This window comes from Ciconia boyciana, chromosome 10, assembly GCF_034638445.1.
Source record: "Ciconia boyciana chromosome 10, ASM3463844v1, whole genome shotgun sequence".
NCBI lineage: Eukaryota > Metazoa > Chordata > Aves > Ciconiiformes > Ciconiidae > Ciconia > Ciconia boyciana.
In genome coordinates this window covers 33,329,436-33,346,040 of record NC_132943.1, presented here as the reverse complement: position 1 = coordinate 33,346,040, position 16,605 = coordinate 33,329,436, and the positions used below count along the sequence as shown (strand labels likewise).

Sequence of the window (16,605 nt, the reverse complement as noted above, 5' to 3'; positions counted from 1 at the left end):
AAATCTTTTCCCCAAATGTTTTTGAATAACAGGAAATACAACACAACAGTCCTGTATTCAACTGAGTAGATAATTATGCAAATCTGTGAGCAGTCAAACATTATAGTACATTCCATGAAGCCACGCACAACGAAACACATTGTGTGCCTGTGTAACACACTCAACACATTTTGTATCTGCTCTCTGCCGCAAAGAAAAAAAGGGAAATGTAATGCAATGTAAATGGAGAAAAGGACATACACCATCTTAATGCTTGAAGCACATATTCCCCATTTAGTGTTTTGTGAAAGACATATACCAAATTCAGATGAAACTTAAATTGGCTTGTAGAAATATAGAAAAACTTGGTATTGTATTTGATATACAGTCTTGTGAACACTTAACTGAAAAGTATGGAAAGAATTAAAAAATACACCACGTGTTCTACTTAAAGCTTAGAAATAAATATGCACTCTATTATCAGTGCCTGAAATTCTTTAAAAACAAAGAACTTGGTATAAAATTATATCAAGTAATTGTCAAAAATGAGGGAGATGCACCTATATACCTGTTAGATTCTGGATGCCTGCATCCCCACTACAAAAACTTGTAAAACTGTCTGCGTTTTCGAACATGCTGAATAACCCAAACTGTAGCCTGGCAAGGGCAAGAATATCGACTGACTTGGGGGTACCAGTATTCCACACCAGATCCCTCATTACCTTCTTTTTCTCTAAAGTTTTCCCTTTCCATGCTGTACCAGCCGTTACAAGTACAAATGTTCAGTCGCTTATACAAAAAGCAGCCTTGCTGATCAGGATTCACGGATGCCCTCAAGGCTATGTCATTCCAAGGAAAAACAGAGTACAAGGAAAAAGCATCCTCCAAATATGATTTACGTACTTAATGTTATTATAATTCTTCTTCCTCCCTGCAATGCTGATAATAAACAGCAGTCTCCTGAGTGTTGCAGACTCATTGCAGAAAAATGTGCTGCTGTATGGAACTACTGAACCATTATGGTCCAATGTACTAGTTGTCTTCTAGTTCAGGACTTAAAGTTTATAGAAAACTCTTACCACCTCAGTTACCATGCTGAAGAAGAAAACTTGCAAGGAATTCTTCTTTTGACTCTTATACTGACTTATCCAATAGTCTTGGCTTTTAGGTAAAGAACCAGGTCAGTTTTTAGGTAGAGAACCAGATCCTGAAATCTTCCTACCCTCTTACACAGTGTTTTTTCTGATAATGTCAGAGTGTGAATGGCATCAAGACTCGCATCAGCTTGGCCAAAGCTAACTAACTAGATAATTGAGAATATTTTTATTACCTTAAAGAACCTTTAGAAATGTCCTATCAATCCCAGAATGACAAAACACTCTTTGTGGAAAGTCATGGTTCTTATGCAACCATAACACAAACCCCAACCATCTAAACCAAACATCTACATTTTCACACATCTAAATGTTAGGGATTTGGCCCATCACATTTAAAATGAAAGTCACCTTCGGTAGTGGTGATTTAACTTCTTATCAGATACTATTTCTCTTGCCAAATGCAGCTAGTAATAAACACAGTAATTATTTGTACAAACAATAAGAGTAAAGAGGACTTCCAGATACCACCCTTATTTTATTTAGAAGCCTTCATTTTCCTGAGAGTAATCCAAATAAAAAACCCCACCCAAAACCAATAAAACAAAAACCAACACAGAAGTAAGTTTTCTGATTGTGTACTTTAGATTTTCAAAACTTAATAATTAGGTAAAATATGTCTTGCAGTGGCAGTAACGCTAATGCATTTCAGGATGAATAGACATTTTGCCTGGGTACACTATCATAGTCTAATTTGCAATCAAAAAGTATCCCCTTTTGTATATCCAGTGGTCAGCACAGCTTACTGTCCTGCTCCCTATTTGCAAAGTGTAGTTCTTTTTCTGTCGCTATTCTTTCAGTCTTGTCTTCTCTCTAGCACTGTTCCATGGTTGCATTTTGTATGCTCTTGTCTGCTGTGTGGAACTGCCATATCTTACCATTACAGCACCTACAATTACATTCCTTCCTTAGCATTATTTATGAGACTTTAGAGATTTATTTGCTTATTCATACAGTAATCTATTTTAAAATTACTCAGCTCCAATGTCTGTCTGCAGTCAGCATGGCAATCACGTGATGTCTCAGCAAAATCTTCTTTTATTGATCTGATTTATACTGCTAGATGAGTATTTCTAACTATAAAAATTGTAATTCTCATTTAAAATGAGAGGTGCCAAACAGTCAATGGAGAATGTCAGGAGCTGCTTGTATTGCAATTAACAGGCAACACAGATATGGACGAGCTTTTGGAAGAAACCAGTTCAAGGGCTGTATGACAAAGCCTCCATCTGTTGAAGGCACAGTCCTCACTAAGGTAATAAATCACCTGCTGCCGTGATTTCTGGGTTAGCACTCACCTGCCTCACTGCAAGAGCTACTCACCCTTCCAGCCAACAGCCTGAAGCAGCCCATGGGAGCTCAGAAATTCTGGCGATAGAAAACATTGCAAGAAAAATCCCCTGCCTTGTTATTAATTTTGCAAAACCAAAATGAAAGGACATTTTATCCTTGGATACCTAATCAACTGTTTTCCAAAAAACTTTTATGACTATTTTTCTTAAATTGCTCACAATCTAGATGTCAGAGTAACTATGATCCTATCGACTCTCTGGACTGAAGAGAGCTGCTTTTGTTGCAAAGGAGACCAGTTTAATTCTTGATGAAAAAATAAACAAACCCACTCTGATACTATAGCTACAGTCAGCGTAGGTGGTCAGCAATTGTCTCTGGGTGATTGTAGGATTATGTGCAATTAAAAAGGAGAGGACGGCTGGCCTTTGGAAGGCAGCCCAGAATAAGGGAGACCAGAGTCCTGTGGAGTTTTGTAGGTCTATACATTTAAAAGCTGATTACATTGATGTCAGCACAAAACTATGTTGAATTAGTGGAACAATATACCTCCTTGAGGTATATTGTTAGCAAAAGCCCTCTAAGTAGAAAAGGTTCCTTCTAGTAGCGTCTGAGTGAGAAGTTTCTGAAAGTTCTAAAAAAGAAAGAACTGAAAAACAAAATACAATTTTCATTATTCAGAAGTTTTTAAAGGGAGGAAGGCTTGAAAGAAGCATAGCTCAGCTCCCTTTCGCATTCACCATAACTTCAAGAGATTTGTCAGAATACATCTGTAGTTAAATTTTTATTATTATTGTTCTGCAATGTAATCTGACTGCATTTGGTACATAAAGGAAACAAGTTCAAAATTCCAATTATTGGCTTAGAAGGGGGCTAATCAATGAGTGTAAGTAATTATTTCACATAGTCCTCAAGAGATATTTTAATTGCATTTTGAATACATACAGATACTACCATGGACTGTAACCATTCCAGAGGAGTCCTTGACTGTCATCCTTTTACCTACAGTCAGGAGGAGCCTTTCTAAGCAGTGACCAGGAGGTCATTATAATGTCACTGATATTAAACAGACTCTCAAATTAATCATGAGCTTAGCTTAAAATATGGCATAACATGGCTCTGAGCAAAGCCTATGAAATAGAGCCCTAAATGAAGTTTCAACCTGAACAATACCTTTCTTTACAGTAAAATTATTTTAGAAAATACTAAAATGTTTGAATAAAAAACTTTTCATAGCAATGAACACTTTAAATAGTAGTATAGTGCTGAAACTAGTCAGTCTGAAACTGAACAGAAGCACTATGAAGCTTGTGGTCTATTTGAAAGAGATGCAAAACATAAACCAGCACACTGTGAAAACTGTGTGTTTATATGATCAGCTTTATAATTTTGCATACTGCTAACAAAAAATGGGTTGTAAAAAGGCTTTTAGCCTTACTGGCTTTACAATAAAGTTCTTATCCCCTACTATTTACCTAATGTATATTTATTTTTCCAGCAAACAAGCAATTTCAAATTCAACCCCTTAAACTCTTTTTTTATTGTAAAATATTTAGGCAAAAATTTAGACTAGTCCAACAGCAGCCACTGTGGTTGCGCTAATAAAATTGTAAAGGATTTTTTACTTGCAATTGGTGAGCTAGTCAACCCATAACATTTCTGCAGTTCTGTTTCGTACCACATAACTGAGCCAAAATGCAAACAGTTTAAGAAGCCAGGTTTGAGTAACTTATTCTGAAATTTTGCTTGGCGTTCAATTTGCTTGCCTGGGGAGAAAAGGATGAGAAGGGGAAACAGCAGTGGTGGTTGAGTATTAATACTGTAAGGTTAATGTTAAAGCGAAGTCTAATCTTATGACGAGAGACCAAACTTATTGCTCAATTCCCGTTAGTGCTAACAGGAATAATTACCCTCCACATAAAATAATAGCAAGAAAAACATAGCTACTAGTATAATTTAATACCAATAATTTTCATTTGCTGAAAAGAATTAACTTGCTTTATGCTATGGGAAATGAACTCACACAGGCTATTCAAACACAGCTGCTGCAGATTCCCCTTTTGTGAATAGGAGTTCCCTCAGTCCAGAGACAGTGTGCTTGCAAGTATCTCCATAAACCTCTGCAGCTACCACTGCAGAAATTCAGTAAACATCTGCAATTAATACTGCTGAGATTACATTTAGCAACCAGATGATACCATTACAAATGCTTCAGAAGGAAGCTTTTTTTTTAATACTTTTAAAAGGATTAAAAATACATAAGAAACCACAAACCTCTTTTCTTTCCTATAATTTTAAACTGAGCAAACTACCAGTCCAGTGCTCTGCCAGTTTAACTCATGCCAGAAACTTTGTCTGATGTCCTGCCAGCATGCTGCTGCCCAGATTTTCAGTTTCCCCGAAGATTACATATATTCACTATACATGACCCGGAGGTTAACCGCTTCAATGTGGAGTGTATGTGGTGCCCAGCAGGCCTGTATACACAGATGGCTTTCACCCTAGATACTAAGTCATATTAACACCTTTTTATGGTAGGTTCACAACAAGGATAATGAAAATTATGTTTAAAAGCAAAAAAGGCAATTATTTGATGAATACTAAGGAAAAACAGCAGGCAGGGAATGGGGGAAAACGTTTGCTTCTGGTCAGCAGAATTGTGTGTTAGATTTTATGTTTTATTTTGGGTTGAAAGAAGGCCCTCCCCTGTTACCCTGCAAGGTGCTGCTGATGGCGTGACAGGTAGCAGATGGCTGTCTCCTGCCTGCTGTGGGCGAAAACACTGCTACCCTAACTGCTGCTGGCTTGCAGATGTTGAACCGGTAACTGCTTGCTACAGTAGGTGCCGCATTGCATAATTTAATTGATTACAAGCTTTTGTGGTGTATTTAGGAGTGTTATGGTTAAAGTGCCTGCTAGCAGCACCAGGCGAGCAAAGCGCACCTCTGCTTGGCCAGGGCGCTGGGACCTGGGACGAGGTGGGCCTGGCCCTGGGGTGCCAGGGACAGAGGCTGCTCGCAGGCACCGGGTCGGTGCTGCCAGCCCGGCCAGGTGCACTGCAAGGACCTGCTAGCTGCTTTTTGGCTAGCAATGCGTGGCTTCCCAGCAGAGCAGGAAACATGGGCACCTCACTTTAACTCTTGTGGGCACCTCCCCGGCCAGACTCTGTCTGATGGAGATGCTGCAGGTTAAGTTAGTACGAGCTGTCATCACACTGTAGCGGAAGGGAATCTTTTGTCGACTTCAGGTTGACTGGCTTTTTTTCCTCCCTAAATGCAAAGCTCCTTAGCACCACCTGGAAGAGCTCTGAGGAGATACAGAGCTTTCAGAAAGGCTTCTCAGTCTTTCTCCATCTGGACCCTCTTGCCTGCCGCAGCACATCATAAGCAAAAGCACCGTGGTCGCCTGTGGCAGTCATCTGCACGACGTGAAAGTTGGCTTTCATTTGGGACACGTTTAACGGGAATGGCTTCCCACACTGAAGGGACAATATTCCACACAGTAGCCAGGAGATGTGGGTATTGGAGAAAGCTCAGGCTTTCTTTGCTATACTCCCTCCCTGCTAATCTCTTCAGAGCAGCAGCATCGCTTATATCAACATGAAGAGCTGGCCAAGTGCTCAAGGCACCGTAGGTAGCCAGATCGGGGCAGCTAACTCCTCATCACTTTCAAATAGCATTTTTCTAGAGTCCCCCAGGTGATGTGGGCAGCAAAGGAGGAAGCAGCAGCTTCTCCTCAGTCTCCCTCAGTCTTAATGTTACAGGGATTCTAGATTTTGGGTTTTTTTAACTGACAACTGCCCCACTGGTGACCCTGTCACATCTTTACAGAATACTGGATCATCATGACTTATTTCAATTATTTATAAATGCATAAATACAGAACAAATGTGTGCAGAAAATATATTTAAATAAAAATTGACAAGATGCATTTATTGTTTTCAATTTGTACAAAAGCATAACTTAACAGGCAGACTAGTATAAACTTAATTTGTGCCAAATATTTAAACTTTTCATTCCAAAGAGTTTCTGGTTCAAAACTTGTAGGTACAGTTTCCACCTGGGAAATCTCCTTTTTAGACCACAGATAACACAGTATTGTAAAATCGAAATTCTGCAGTCCTTCGACCAAGCAAAAGTTGCATTCTGCTTTGAGTGCCAGAGTTTTAGCTACTCAGTGAATGGATCACATGAAACATGAGCCATGCTGGAGTGACCTGATGAAAAGTCAGTTTGCCTACTGCTCATTCGTGTTCTGAAAAAAGATGTGCATTAGGATCTGTGACATGCAATTTTAGCAAAGACTGATAAATATATGTGTAAAAGTAGGGTGACATGTTTGGATTTTTCTTTGCTACTTCATACCAGCCAGAAGTAGCATAAGAAAACCTATGTTACTTAAGCGAGTCCCAGATGTCATGCAGAAGCTCGATTATTCCTGAAATAAAAGAATGCTTTCACTCTGATTTTGCAAGTGGGTTTTCCTTTGCACAGGTAACATTTTCTCAGTAAGCCTGAAGGGTTTTCTCAGTCTTTGCTGCCACCACCACAGCTGCACCTGCCTTCCGACTTGGAGGGTGAAGTGGCAGTCTTTGCTGACGACATTTCCATAGACGTTCACCTCTGTTGGAGAAAACCTCCCCCAAAAACAAGCAGGATACCTCCCTGAGATGCCCTTTCAAGAGTCTCCAAAGTGAGAATGTTACTTCAAAAGCTATTTTTCCCACAGAACAGGGCTTGCTGTGCTTCAGTGCTATCAAGAGGGCTAGCGCAAAGCTAGATTCATGTTCTTGTCATCCAGTATCCAAGTGCAACTTCCTGGAATATTAAGATGTGGTGGATGCACTGCATGACAGCAGCTGTCCAAGAAACAGTGTGCAGCTGCACAAGTGTTCCACAAGACCATCTGGAGGAAAGTACCAAAAAGAGATGCGAGCAAGCCTCGTGTATTTCAGCAAAATTAAGCATAAAGAAATTGGTGTCCATGCAGTGTTTGATATGCCATAAAAACTCTTTCAAATAACATTTGATAAGAAAACTATCAGTGAAAATGCAAGCTTAGACACTATGAACAGTTTACATCTTGTAGGTGTTCACTGATATGGGACAGTGGCATTATGACCAGTCGCTCACCTTGAAGTAGGTTACTCATGGGTTTGCAAATGAGCTAGTGTTTTATGGTGCTGTACAAATAAAAAGTTGTGGGGAGCATATGAAATATCTGTATTAAACTCCACTGCATTAAGTTATCCAATGCATGAAAAATGACCCAGATGCATTTAAAATAAATGCATATTACAATATCACATATAGTATTATAAAATTATTACTTATGTGCACAGTCCTGGTATCTATAGACATGGCACCGTGAAGAAAGCCTGGTTCCTAAGCATTTTTTACAGATACTTGATAGTGATGCAGTTTGCTGTCAGTCAGATCATAATGTCCCTTCAACTTTGGTACATTCAGTGCAAAATATTTTTGGGAGTTTTTTACTCTTATAAAAATAAAAGGCATTTTTTTCCCTTGAGAGTGCTTAAAGAATAAACACTAGCAGAATGTCTGTTCAAGCATGGAAAGTGACAAAAACAGAAATAGGGTTTTAGTTTGCTTGTTTCCTGTTTACACTCTAAGAAACTTAATATAATGAACCTATAAAAATAAACAGAAGTCACTGTGTTAGGGTTTTTTTCCTGATATGCTGTGATAAATTGCTAGTTTCTTCTTAAAATAGTTTCCATGCAGTATAAAGCATAAAATCAGTCTTATTAAGTTATTAAGTTCATTATAACAGCTCATCTTTTGTCATACACACCACTGGCAAACACATTTCCACAAACCTCCTTAATGCAAACGGTTGTTGTTACATCTTTGTTGCTGACTTTCCTTCCAATTCACTTCTGCCCCGGGAACTTGAGCTCTATGGTGTACGCCATGCAGCCTCTCGTAGTCTTAGGTCAAACAAGTACTGGGTATGCTATTATAACATATGGCATAAAGTAATGTACCTTCATGAATTTAAAAAAAAAAGTCTATTGTATGATTTTTTCATCATTTACTGGGTAGGTAAGGGGCTGAATGATTTCACATTTTGACTTGAATTTTCTGTTCAACAACTTTGATGAAATCCATTTTTCGGGTACACGTCAGTTTTGCAGTAGCCACGTTGATCACAACATGGGAGCATGTTTCTTGTTTGCTCAGAACATACAACTTAAGAAGTTTGGCCGTCCTAAAAAAACATGGATTGCGAGACTTGGTTTTCCCTGCACATCAGGCACACTCTAGTTTCACTGTAGAGAATTCTGCCACTACCACAATGCTTTTTAATTGCTTCATAAGCTCTTTCATGGAACTTCATTATTTGAATTGCACTGTGAAACAATTTTCCTCTAGGAAATCCAATACAAACGTTCATTCATTCTTTGAGAAGACAGATCCACAAAAGTCCAATGAGCTGGGCACTGTGGTTTGTGTATCACTCAAGTCCAAACGTACTTGTCTCTTCAACTGCTGTCAACAGTTTTTCATATAACATAGAGAATGATGGATAAGGGGGAAGGTCCAGACGATTGAAACAAGTGTGAGCCCTGAGGGGGGAAAAAAAGATGAGGTGAAGAAGTACATTATTTAAAAAGTTCAAAAGAGAACACACAGACTGGTATGTGCTTGCACAGAGATGGGCAGATAGTATGCTTTCAGAAGACGTTGTTCTGTCAAATGATGTTTTCCAATTGAACAGGTAGTGAGGTTTAATCTACTTGTTTCTAATTAAAATAAGCCAATAAGAAGCATTTATGAAGGTCTTCAGAAACACACTGACAGCCCAAAAGACGTGGAATAAATTTTATCCATTAAATGTGCATCAGAAAAGAATGATAGAACATGGTACAATTCAAATAGTCTGTTCTGAAATCTTGACTTTAAATGTATCTTCTGAGAAGCAATATTTTTTTCTGTACTGATGATACTTGAATACTGTATTTGTAATCATAAACAAGATATTTCAGTACTCTGAATATGCATAAGATATTAGATTTGATGAAATATTAAAAAATACTCTAGATATACAGGAAACAAGCCCACAGTAGTAAAGGACAGATAAATTAGATGCTCTTCCTTCTACGTTTCCTTGGCATGTGGATTGTGTTTCTTGGGAAGGTACTGCTTGTGCTGATTTGTGCTATGTACATATCTGGCCCTGCAAGCCAACGACCTTTAGAATAATACTTTTTGTAATTACACAAAACTATGCATGTACCTTTAGCATACCATCCTGCTTTCTTAAGAGGACAACCACGTGGTTTATTTCTCAGTTTCCAAAGTCCATCTACCTCAGTTTTTTGACAGACCTGGAACTGAGTCTCAAAACCTCTTCCAGGGAATGAAAAGGGAGATAATAAAGGTTCCTCCTATTAGAATAATGGCTATCATGCCCTGACCTCAGGGCAGGCTAAAGATAATAATTTCTAAAATACGATAGTAGATGAGCCTGCTCTAGTGAAATAGATAGCATAACTATTAATGCGATAGGTTAGTGAGGAAGAAATGATGCAAAGAGAAGCTGGAGGAGACATCTTTTCCACTTTGAAGCTTTGTACCAAAGCCTCACTTTAGACTGATTTTAGAGGATGAAAACCTTTTTGTAGTTTGGCAGGTGTCTGCTTACAAATACTTTATTCTTTTGGAATAAAACACATCACAGAGTTATTCAAATACAATCCATCTGAAAAACAAACCTTTCCTGCAGTGACCTGCCCTTCATCAGTATGACCCGTATTAAGTGTAGATGTGTAACATAACGTCAATGGAAGGACTGAACAAGCTCCCTCCTCGCAGCAAATGCAACTCCTCATTTAACCCAACCACTCCCAGAAATCTGAGTGTCTACAACAGACCTGTACTGAGCTTTCTCTGAGCCAGAAAGTGCTGCCTTCCATGAGAGCAAATTCATTAATTGCCGGTTTAAGTGGCTCTCAGCTCCCAACAATGGGGATGGAACATGAAGTGAAGTGGATTAATCTCGTTTGTTAAAAACCTAAGAGTCCATTACAAACCCTCATTGAAGGTGAAACACTCACTCAGTTACAGCCTTAGCGTCATAAAAAATATCAGGCTGAAGAAATGTATACACAGTACAGAAGGTCACACTATTACTATAAACACAGTCCAAACATCAAATATGCAATCACTTAAAAAAGCATTGAATGTTGCACCCTCCCCAAATACAGTACGCTCAGAAGTACACTGCTAGTACATGAGACGCCCTCTATATAGCAGAGAGGGCATTTCCCCACCCTGGATGCCAGAGGCCTGGTAAAATTTCTCCACCCTTCCATCCATAAGGCTCCTGGAGGAAAGCTGTCTTTGTACTCCTCATTTGCCTTTCCAAAAACCTTCAAAGTAATATCTGCGATATAAATTAAATTATTATTGCATTTCCTGCACCTTTTTTTTTGTTTGTTTTAAGAAAAAAATAAATTTCCCTTTTGAAGAAAGAGACTGATTTGGACCCAGCAGCAAATGGGCAACTGGAACTCAGTGATCCCTTGAGCTCAGTGTAGCAGTGGAAGAGTCTTAGGCAATTAACAGTCTAACCACGTGCTTCTGCTGCATGGGGCTGACAGCCACTCATTAGAACTATGGATCATGCTCTGTGGGCTGTAAAACCACAAATTATAAAAGACATAGTATATAATTAGCAAGGGATTCATTACAAACTGGTTTAATAGTAAGCCGGCATGTTGTTTACATTTATCAAGAGAACTGAGTTTTATCTTAGTTTTGAGGGCAATTTTGAAAATGCAATCACCTACTTTGGAAAACCAGGTCATTATAAAAGACAAAAACTTAAGATCTTTGTCTTCTGAGGGAATGCATGCCTTTCTCACCCTAGCAAGCAACTTCGTAAGTATTCGAGAAGAAATTTTTTTTTCCCTCTGGACAGTATTTTCACATTCCAACATTTCAAACCACGTGGGCACTAACCGTTCATCCTCCTGGACTCCGATTTTATGACAACATGAAAAACCATCTTGTTTCCTGAAATCTAATTCCCAATTAATCCTCCCTTATTTGTGATTACAGTAGTAAAATAGAGTGACTTAGGGTAAAATCCAGCAGTCAGACATAAATACTATTTGCATGTGAATCATCACATGCACATATATATAATGTACAGCAATGAGCCTGGAACCAATTTCTTAGCACGTAAGGGAATTGAAAGAGTAACCGTCCCTCTGCCGACTTAGCGTAAGCTACAACACGGTGCAAAAGAAGGAAGTAGAAGTGGCATCAGGGATAGCAATAGTTAAGCTAAACCTGTAATAATCAATCTTTTCAGGGCCTTTTACATGCTACTGACTTATTAGGGTAAAAGACAGTGATACAAGCTAGGCAACCTGACACATGCCTCACAGAAGTCACACTATTTTGATTCAGCAGAACTGATTACACAGCAGTCAGAACAGTGGGAACTAGGTAAACATCTAGTGAACGCTTTTGTGTTTATATTCACAGCTGCTTAGACCACAGTCACATACCTAAGTAACTATAGTAGTTACCTTCTCTGTCTCAAAATCAGGAGGAAGAGATGGGGACGGGTATTATTCTGTGTTTTCAGCAGTGCGGTAGTTTTTTTAGAAACAGAGGAAGAAACATAAAGTCCACTGACTTGCTGAGTCCTAGCTTTTGCCACCCTCACACCAAGTATTATCAAATTTCACAAGCACTCCCACTGAAATCAAAGGGGCGATTTGCAAGGTGTAACACAGCTACGAGCGAGTGACGGTGCCTTAACACAAATGCTTTAGTTATCTGAGAATCTGTAAGAGTCACAGAGTCCTAGGGCAGCATTCTCAGCAGATCCAGCAATGTGCTTACACACGCAGGGCTTGTTTGGAAACCTCTTGAAAGTTTGCTACTCGGGGTCGTTGTTAACAATGTCTTACCTTCAAGCCAGTACTACTTGGTGTTTGCACAGTAAGTCTTTGAAGCTGGTGAGACGCAGGCTGACGCTGCACTGCATGCAGGAACTAGATATGTAAAAATGCAAATACTGCTTTCTGCTTAGGGCTTAGTCCATTTAAGCATAAACATGGCAGATCATTAAGTTTTTTATGAGATCAAGGTTCCATGTATGAATGTCACGAATTGCCAGCTCATGACAACTGTAGATGTTTGTCAACAAGTGGGGTGTTGGTTTATTTTAATTCTCCCATGTTTGTATGTTAAAAACTATCCACAGAGACAAAAATCAAATGTTTCCTAACCAAGGGAATCATAAACGGGCATGATACATTCTCCTAAATGTGAAGAGTTGGCATTTCCCCTACACTGGCTGAACACCTGACGGTAGCAACGACTCTCGATGCATTTCTCCATGTTGCACTACAGGAAGCAGTTTTATTCTGCAGTTTATTACAACCAGGGCTCTGCGTCACCTTTTCAGAGGAAATTCTGAGCATCCTGTTCTGGCATGTCCTAACCTTTTCCATGCTGCAAGCTGTGCTTGTTAGCACCAGGAATTCCAGTATTAGAGAATATATGGAAAAACTCCCACAATCTCTTTTCTGACTTAAACTCACAAGAAAATCTTACATTTTGAAGTCAGAAATTATTTTTTAAAAAATCAAAGCTTTTTCTATTTAAACAGAATCAAAGCAAGTCCATAGGTCAATCATAATCAAACTATAAAGTAGACTTACCAGGGTACAAGGTATTACTAGGCCCCCAAAAGATATTAGAGTATTTGATTTGAAATAGCAATTTCCAGAATTTGCTTATCTTTAATCCTCAGTTGCCTGTCTCTCATTTGTACTGTAAACTGGCAAGATGGCTTTGTTTAAAGGTCACCTGCTGTGGTGACCCTGTGTTCTGTGGTGACCCTGTGGTCCACCTGTGTCCATGGATTTCACAGTGCCACTTCTGTGTCTTTGACTTTCTCAGTGTGGTTCAAATGGTAGCCTGCAGGCAGGAGCCAACCCAAGAGATGTCTCTGCCTCTGACTTTATGCTGGAGGAAAAAGCTAAGGGCTGCTGATCAGAGAAACTCTCTGTGTGTCTGACAGCCGCCTTGTGTCTAAAAAGAGACTTTGAATGCAAGTTATTCCTGAGGAATCTTGTTTAAGAGGAATGGGCTAGGATTAGGGTTGAATTTCCTCCATGGATCAGCCCAGCCCAAAACTACCACCACAGGCTATAAGGAGCATACTAAAGCTGAGATATGATTAAGTAGAGTTAGTTCACCCACACTCCACACACTAATCTGTATGTCTAACCACTGTTAACCCATTCTAGAGGCTACAGAATTATAAAACTGGATGAAAGGAAATCCTCCAGAAACATATCAGCCTGATCACAATATAGAAAAGACTAGAAGCTGTCGTTTTTTGTCAATGAGGCGTCCATGCTAGAAGATGTTTCTTGCATCACTCATATGTTATTAGTCTAGTCCTGGTATTGTTACCATGGACCTTTGAAAACAATTCTTTTTCCTGTCTTTACAAAATGGAAAATTTAGAAAAGTGATGACTTTTTTTTTTTTTTTTAACCTTCTCATCCTACTCCTCCAAACCTACCATTACCCGATTTGAATGGTGCCTCTTGTCTGCAAGGGCTTGTACAACTCAACTTCTGCTTTCATATCTTGGACTCTCATGCTGTTCCTTTACCCTCTTCACATATTTCAATTGACCCTACTTGTTCTCTTTGCAATCATCACCTTTTCTTGTCCCTGTGCTGCCTCTTAAGTCAAATGACCCCTTCCTCAAAATACACCTCTTCTGTAGTTCATAAATTGTCTCTTCCATATTTGTTAACACTCTTGACATCAGACAGATCATAAAAATTACATCACTAAACTATACTGCAAAGGCTGTGGGTGTCTAATGCAAAAAGTCTGATACTAGCTTTCACTCAGACACAGTCACAAGTGCTATTTAATTTTAATTCATATTAATTTTTGCTCCTAAGTGATGAACTGAATGTTCAGGAAGTAAATACTTGCACATTTAATCAAATATAACAAATTCTAATTGAAATATCATTCTAATATAATTTTCCCTTAAAAAAGCATTACAATATGGATGTCAGCCACAGTTACACTGCCTTGTCCATCTTATGAGAACAAAATTGAGTTCAAAGAAAAATGGATGCATCAGACACTGGAACAATGGGGAAGGAAATTTTCATGTAAGGCATAGTATATTTGCATATTCTGTTAAAACTTGTTTCTCAAACAGCTTATCTGTTATCCCAGTAACTGATATTCTAAAGTATCTCTAGCATTAATACACACGCAGCTGTACCTTGGAAGAGCAGTGATCTTTCCCCACTTCTCTACACAGAACCTTCTTGGACCATTGCTCCCCCGTAGAGAGGCAAATCCTTCATAAGGTATGCTGGATGTGCCTGTAACAAACTGCCAGCGCAAACAAAACATCACGGATATTGGATACACAGATGGTGCGCATTAGAAATTTATTTATATTAGCATACCCACTGAAGTCCAAATGCTTATGTAAAAGCATTTGCAAAATAAAGACATTTATGAGGCACAAGTAATAAATGCTATTTTAAATGGAGGATAAGAGAAAACAGACCATTTCCTGATAGGGCTCTAGAAGAGACAGCTCAGCGGATTAATTTCCTTCAAAGGTTTCTCTTTGAAAGAGTCATTATGCTACATAAATACTGTAGAATAAAACACTATTAATATCAAGTTACTTAAACTTAGGCCTAAGTGAGTTTTTCCCTATGGTCTTTATTCTGTGTTAAGAGGAACTAATAAAAAAAACTAATAATGTATGATAATGGCTTCATGTTATAGCTTTTTGGCTACGTGGATTTCAATATCTTTATAAACCATTATTAAATACTGTAAAAAAGGACTAAATTGTGAAGGTTAGGTAGAATGCCCGCTGACATTTGCTGAAATGCTGTCTGTTGAGCAGATTTAGTTAGAACCTGTCATGAACAGTTCAAACATGGTTTTTGACAGATCAGAGGCTACTTAATTTTTAATGATCTGGATATGATAAAAACTTTCAACTAACAGATGTGATAGGAACATATAAGGAGACATCTCTGGCTCTCCATCAAATGAGATGTCCCACACTGCTTTTTACAGACTTTCTTTAAGTACTTAAAACAGATAAAAAAAGAAAATCGTTCATCATACTCGTATAGGTAACTCAATGACCAGATGCAAATTCTGAATTGTTAAAAACAGTGGATTTCATAATAGATCAAGAACATGGTATTGTTTGGCATGGGGGTAACCTGAATTTAAAAAATTTAACTCGATAGTAAACCCACATGTATAAATATTCCTCTGTTGAGGGGTTTTTGTCGTTCATGAGCAGGATGACTGGTTTCTGCAGGCTGACTTAGTGAGAATGGAATTGGACTGATTTTCAGGTTTTCATAATTATTTTCTAATTTGAGGCACATTAACTTCCATCTAAGCTTTCTCCTTCCTAACCTGTACAAATATTATTAAAATTTCTACCTAATGATATAACCAATTACACAGTTTTCCTTTTCTGTCTTTACTAATCTTAATGTACTTGACTAATGTACTTAATGTACTTTACTAATCTTAATTACTTAATGTAATCAAACAATAGTAAAGGATTATTGACATCAGATACTTTATCTTAAATGTATTTTTAACTTAGAAAGCTATAAAAATAGCTGTGAGCTTCAGTCATGTAAAATTATTACAGTAAGTCTCTGAGGATTGTAAGGTTATTCCCATTAGGCAGTATCACCATAATTTTTTGATGTTATAAGCCTAGATGGAAATAGTTTAGCATCTAATTTTGACATTGCAGACTATTTCTACACAGATCAGCTGATTTCTTACCTGTAAAAGTCTTAGTCGTTGTTCATTGTTGAATCTTTCCACAGCAGCCCAGAACCACCGAATTACAATGTGATTGTCATGATAACCTGTTAAAAGAAGAGCCTTTATACCTCTAAGTGCTACAAAAGTGATTGAGAGAATAGTTAATAAGTTTTTCCTAGTTCAGCCCTAATCACAATGATGCTGTATTTCTTATCCAATTGCAGCAAAAGACAGGAGGTGAGAGAAAACTACTCCTGAAATGATTAAAAATCTTAAAGGCAGAGAATTAATTTACTATGACAAAAAGGAGTGAAATTTCTTTTGCAAGCATTTCT

The 16,605-nt window shown here is 38.3% G+C and overlaps 1 protein-coding gene across 3 annotated transcripts in view; it reads right to left on the bottom strand.

The window, feature by feature from the left end:
* Positions 1 to 4,397: 4,397 nt before the first annotated feature.
* HECW2 (HECT, C2 and WW domain containing E3 ubiquitin protein ligase 2) overlaps positions 4,398 to 16,605 on the bottom strand; it is a 177,983-nt gene continuing 165,775 nt past the window's right edge. For all 3 annotated transcript variants that reach the window (XM_072873878.1, XM_072873877.1, XM_072873879.1), the window contains 3 exons: positions 16,289 to 16,374; positions 14,730 to 14,842; positions 4,398 to 9,012 (listed from right to left, as the gene is read on the bottom strand). In XM_072873878.1, coding sequence (XP_072729979.1) covers positions 8,901 to 9,012; positions 14,730 to 14,842; positions 16,289 to 16,374 — 311 coding nt within the window. In that variant the 3' untranslated portion in view covers positions 4,398 to 8,900. The remainder of the gene's footprint in view (positions 9,013 to 14,729; positions 14,843 to 16,288; positions 16,375 to 16,605) is intronic.